This window comes from Trichophyton rubrum, assembly GCF_000151425.1.
Source record: "Trichophyton rubrum CBS 118892 genomic scaffold supercont2.6, whole genome shotgun sequence".
Lineage (NCBI taxonomy): Eukaryota > Fungi > Ascomycota > Eurotiomycetes > Onygenales > Arthrodermataceae > Trichophyton > Trichophyton rubrum.
In genome coordinates this window covers 758,751-763,436 of record NW_003456423.1, presented here as the reverse complement: position 1 = coordinate 763,436, position 4,686 = coordinate 758,751, and the positions used below count along the sequence as shown (strand labels likewise).

At 52.5% G+C, this 4,686-nt stretch overlaps 1 protein-coding gene across 1 annotated transcript; it reads right to left on the bottom strand.

Moving 5' to 3' along the window:
- Positions 1–404: 404 nt before the first annotated feature.
- TERG_05692 (uncharacterized protein) lies at positions 405–1,020 on the bottom strand. Its single transcript, XM_003233772.2, has one exon. It carries the CDS (start codon positions 855–857, stop codon positions 408–410), a length of 450 nt encoding a protein of 149 aa, XP_003233820.2. The 5' UTR covers positions 858–1,020; the 3' UTR covers positions 405–407.
- Between the last annotated feature and the right edge of the window lie 3,666 nt (positions 1,021–4,686).

The following is a 4,686-nucleotide window of genomic DNA, read 5'->3' as shown; positions in this document are numbered from 1 at the left end:
AGCGCATGTCTTGAAGCTCTCCGCTTAATGTCTCGGAGACCAGCGACATCACCCTTTCGAAAGCTGCCGTTTCCGTGCCTGAATTCCCACATTGGCGAGTCTGGAGACCCTGTGTGAAATACGTCGCTCACTTTGTGGAAGCCATACATGTTTAGCTGTCTGACAAACGACGATATATTGGTATGCTTGAAATATTGCCTATACAATTTATTAGTTTGAAACGAAACACAGCCGTATGCATGAATCACTAGACAACTTACGATAAGACCTTTGAAAAGTCCGAAGAAGGAGACATGACGAAGCTCTCGTTGGAGCTTGACCATGATATCAAATGCTGGATGCTGGGGTCCTGCAGCATACTGTAGAAAAAGCCGTTAGCAGGTCCGCGCATATCATTGCAAGTAGTGTCACATCATGAAAAGGGGAGGGGTGGGCTCAAACCTGTATAGTTTATGGATAAAAGCCGTCTGGACGACCTTGGGTTGCTGTCCGGCAGCTGCAGCACCAATTGGGGGGTTCGAGCTGGCAGATTGCGACTGTGCCGAGTCCATAGCTGCGCCATTTGTGTGGTTCGCATTGGTATTCACATTCGCATTATTAGCATTGGAATTGGAATTGACGTTGGGATTGGCATTGGAGTTTGCAGCATCGGCCTCAGCACCGTTCTGGAGCGGCGGAGCCATCGAGGTCGAGGTCGAGGCAGACGGGCTCATGTCCATGGGGTCACTAGGACTGACAGAGTCGCCTGCGGGGCCCGAGGGGGAGAGCAGTGGTATAGTTCTTGATTTCGCAGTGAGATCGCTGACGGGAGGCGCATGAAATGGATTTCGCAGGGGAGGATCGAGCATGCGGTTCATGGTCAGAGAAGAAGTTGAGAGCGCCAGAGTGACGGTCGTAGAAGGGGTAGTTAGGATAGCTAGGTAGTGATTATGGTGTGGAGAACTAAAACCGGCCGGTATCGCAAGACGCTCTCTCCAAGGACGGTTTTAAAGGAGACAGATAACGGCCTTGCCTGACCGTTATACGTCCAACCCGTAAGCGAGACGGCTAGGGCGAGGGCCGGAGCAGGGCAAACGGAAAACGAGCGAGTGAGCGAGCGCAGCAGCGGCCGCGGCTAAGGGAAGAACCAGCAGGCTCGAGTCCGGGGAAGCTTGCGCAGAGCGATGTGCAGGGAGACGATATTTTTGACTCGAGGGAGTACGAAAGGCGACCTCCCCCCCGGCCGAGTCCTTGACTTAAGGGCAGGGGTTAAGGGCTGTCGCAGGCCGGCTTTGGGTGGGGGACGGCGATGGACACGCTGGAGCTGGTGGAGCCGTAGAGGGGAAGCAGTCGACGGCTATCGCAGAGGAGCAGCCAGGAGCATCGCATTCGCGGGTGTCCGGCGGTTCTATGCTGTGTTCTGCGGCTGGCCGTTGGAGACGGCGGTGGTGGTTGGCGGTTGGTGGTGATAGTGATGGTTGCAAGTAGATGCGGACTGGCGGCGGCGACGGGAGGTTTGCGCAGGAGAAGCTGCAGCGAGCCTTGCAGCAGGGCCGCGACGACCGCAGACGGCGACGACGGGCGAGAACGAGACAGGACGGATCAAAGGGACGTTTTCGCAGGACTCGCAGGACTCGAGGAGCGCTGTTTCAACGGGGGTGGACGGGCTGCTGGTGCTGGTTTGGGGGCGCCGTCAGTGTCAGCGGAAGAGTCCGAAGCAGCCCTCGGGAAGTTGATAGCTAGAAGAGACGACGAAGAGGAGAAGAAGAGAAGAAGAAGAGAAGAAGAAAAGAAAAGAAAACGACAGATATAAAAAGGAGAGCGAGGAGGCGAGGGCGCCGTTCTTCAGAAGGCCTGGGGGCCGAGCAAAAAGAACTACTCGGGCTGCGTCTGGGACTCTGTATTATTGTATCTTCTACAGCATCAACGCCTACTTACCGCTGGCATGGCACTGCTCGATGGTACTTTTAAGACCCCCGACTGTCCCTCTCGTCGCTCGGACAGACAGACGAGGACTGGACAGGGACTGGGATACGGGGGGTGAGAGGGCAGACAGACAGGTCCAGGGATCAAGGGGCCGCCGCGAGCTGTGCAGAGGAACTATTTATAACAGGAACAGCCAGCAGCAGCAGCAGCAGCAGAAGATGAAACAGTCGAGAAGCTGTCGAGAAGCGGTCGAGACGCAAGAGGGAAGAAAAGGCACTCCTCGCCGGTGCCTCTACTTAGTTATACACGGGGCGGACGAGGACGAATATCGCATTAATATTGGTCGGTAACATAATACCTCGACCAGCTGGATGCCATACATTAGTAGTTATTATTGCCTGCACTCTTCAGCCTCAAAAAGCAGGATCTTCTGGGGGGGCCTCATCGTCACCTCGTTTCCCCTAGTCTCTGCTACTATTTCTTTTCTCTGGCGCCCGTTTCTCCCCCCATCCCTGTTGGTGCTTAGACGGGGCCTGCAGCCAGCAGCTATCACTTCAGCTATCATTATTTGCACTCGAGTTGGAGCCCAAGGCCCCATCGGTCTATGGGTTTATTATGGGCTCATCGGAGGTGCATTGATTCCACACTCGAAGGGGGAGAGCTCCAGTCGACCATGCAAGCGCATCGAGGGACGGCCATGTATGTGCTCCGCATACTCTGTATGTATGTATGTCCGTCTGTACATGGCACGATGTTCTTCCCACCTGGGGGCCGTGTGCTGGCCTGGCCTTGTTCCTGCAGGCCCAACTCCCTCAGAGCCCACCGTATGCAAGAATTCCTTTTTCCCTTCTTGTTGCTGTTTCTGTTTCTGTTTCCCGTTTATCTTCCTTCGCCTCCTTTGGTTTGCTTTCTCCCTTCAGCTTCTCAATCTTGCCTCGACGTTGAGCAGACAGGGGGGTTTGTCAGATCAGGCTGTAACTCGCCCCCATCAGCCAAATCTCTCGAGTTTAACAAAAAAAAATACACACACACACACACCCTCCATCACTCCCCCCTTTATTGCCATCCGCTATTGCACGGCTGAGAGAGAGAGAATGAGAGCTGTGTCTAGTAATCAGCTTTTGTTTAACATGCATGGAAACAGCGTAGATTGGTTCCGCAGAACTTCTCGAACTGGAAGTAAATTTGGAAGTTTCGAAAAACCTACCCTGACTGACAGACGTGAATCTTGTCAGACCCAGTGGTGTGTAGCCCGCCCGCCCCCCTCCCTTCGACCCATGGAAATCCAGAAAAAGAGTGAGAGGGAGAGAGTACACGAATTAGAACAAGAACAGCCGATCGTGGGGATGGCTTCCGACGCCGTGGGTACGATCCGGTGGGCTTTTCTTCTTCCTTTCCGGGCGGGTGAGCTGTCACCACCCCTTATGGGATAGGTCACCTTTTCCCGTCCCTTCAACCACCGAAGGGGCTTGCGATAGGCGGACGCCATCCTTTTGCCCTTTTGCCGATTTCCTTTTTTTTTTTTTTTCCTTTTCCTCCCTTCCCTTTCCGTTTTTTTTCCCTTAGATTTTCACAAGTCAACTCCCTTTCTTCTCTTGGGGAGCTTTGACGGTTGCACAAATACCAGTCCCACGGCCAGTAGGATCTGTTCCCATCCGAAGTTGATATCACCAAAATTGTCTTGGTGTTTCCGTGTGATGCTTGCTGAAGCAAAAAGGATTTCAGATACTCAATTAGCGACCAGCCTTCTTTCAGCTGCTGTGTAGACAGATTCCCCCTCCCCCTCTTCAGTCATAATCGCCATCTTATCTTGTTGAACTTGACCCAGGATCCGTGGTCCCGGGATATGGACCAGGTCGTACGCTCCAGCTGCGCAAAACTGCTAACACTCAAGTAATTCCATGCATATTTATTATTGTGCCAATCCATAACTGGAGCTCGGCTATAAAATAGTCCGAAAAATAGTGTGAGATGGCGCGGCAGATCGAATTCCTTGTTGTTCTCTTCAAGCTGACAAGGACCCTGTTCGTTCCCTTTTTGCGACTGCAACCCTCCGAAGATCACCTGCTTGCTCGACTATGCATGTATACCCGGAAAACGCTGCGTAAGAAATGCATGCACAGAGATAGTTAATGTCACGACCGACCAGGCCTGTCCTTGACAAAAGCTCAAAGCGCGCGCTCGACGATTTCACAGGGATCATCCGATCTTGACACCTCTTGGCTGGAGTTCGTTCGTTCATTAGCTCGTTTGCAGCCCCTGCGATGCTTTTCGCCCAGACTACTCCGTACAAACTTGCAGAGCAACATGCTTGTTCTTCACACAAGGCGGCTTTCTCTTTTCTCTGGAGAATCTTTTGCTCTTGAGTTTTTGCTGTTTCCACAAAATGAATCCCTGTCCCTCAGTCAGGTGGATTATTTGCTTGGGCCCGCGCCTGGAGAAGTTACTCTTCTCCGTGTAAGGATGATGTTGACATCATCTTAACTCTGTCAAGTCTCTGTACATCCCGACACCGCGAATCACCACACAAGCCAACAAGACGATGGCTTAACAGAACGAACTAATACGAGCGGGGTTTCCTGTGAATGTAACTTGTCACCGTGGCCAGTCCTTCATCAATCCCAGCTTGCTGTAACTGAAGCTCTTTAGTGTTTTTTTTTCTTTTCCCTCTTCTCCCCCTTTTTCTTCTCTTCCCCATGCAAATGTCAGAGTTCGACGAAACGGCACAGGCTTGCTCGAAGCTGCTCCCTGCATAATATTGATTTGTGAAAGTCGCACGAC

What these genes read in the sequence shown, in the direction of transcription:
- TERG_05692 (XM_003233772.2), bottom strand. Translation starts at nt 857, where the DNA reads ATGAACCGCATGCTCGATCCTCCCCTGCGAAATCCATTTCATGCGCCT.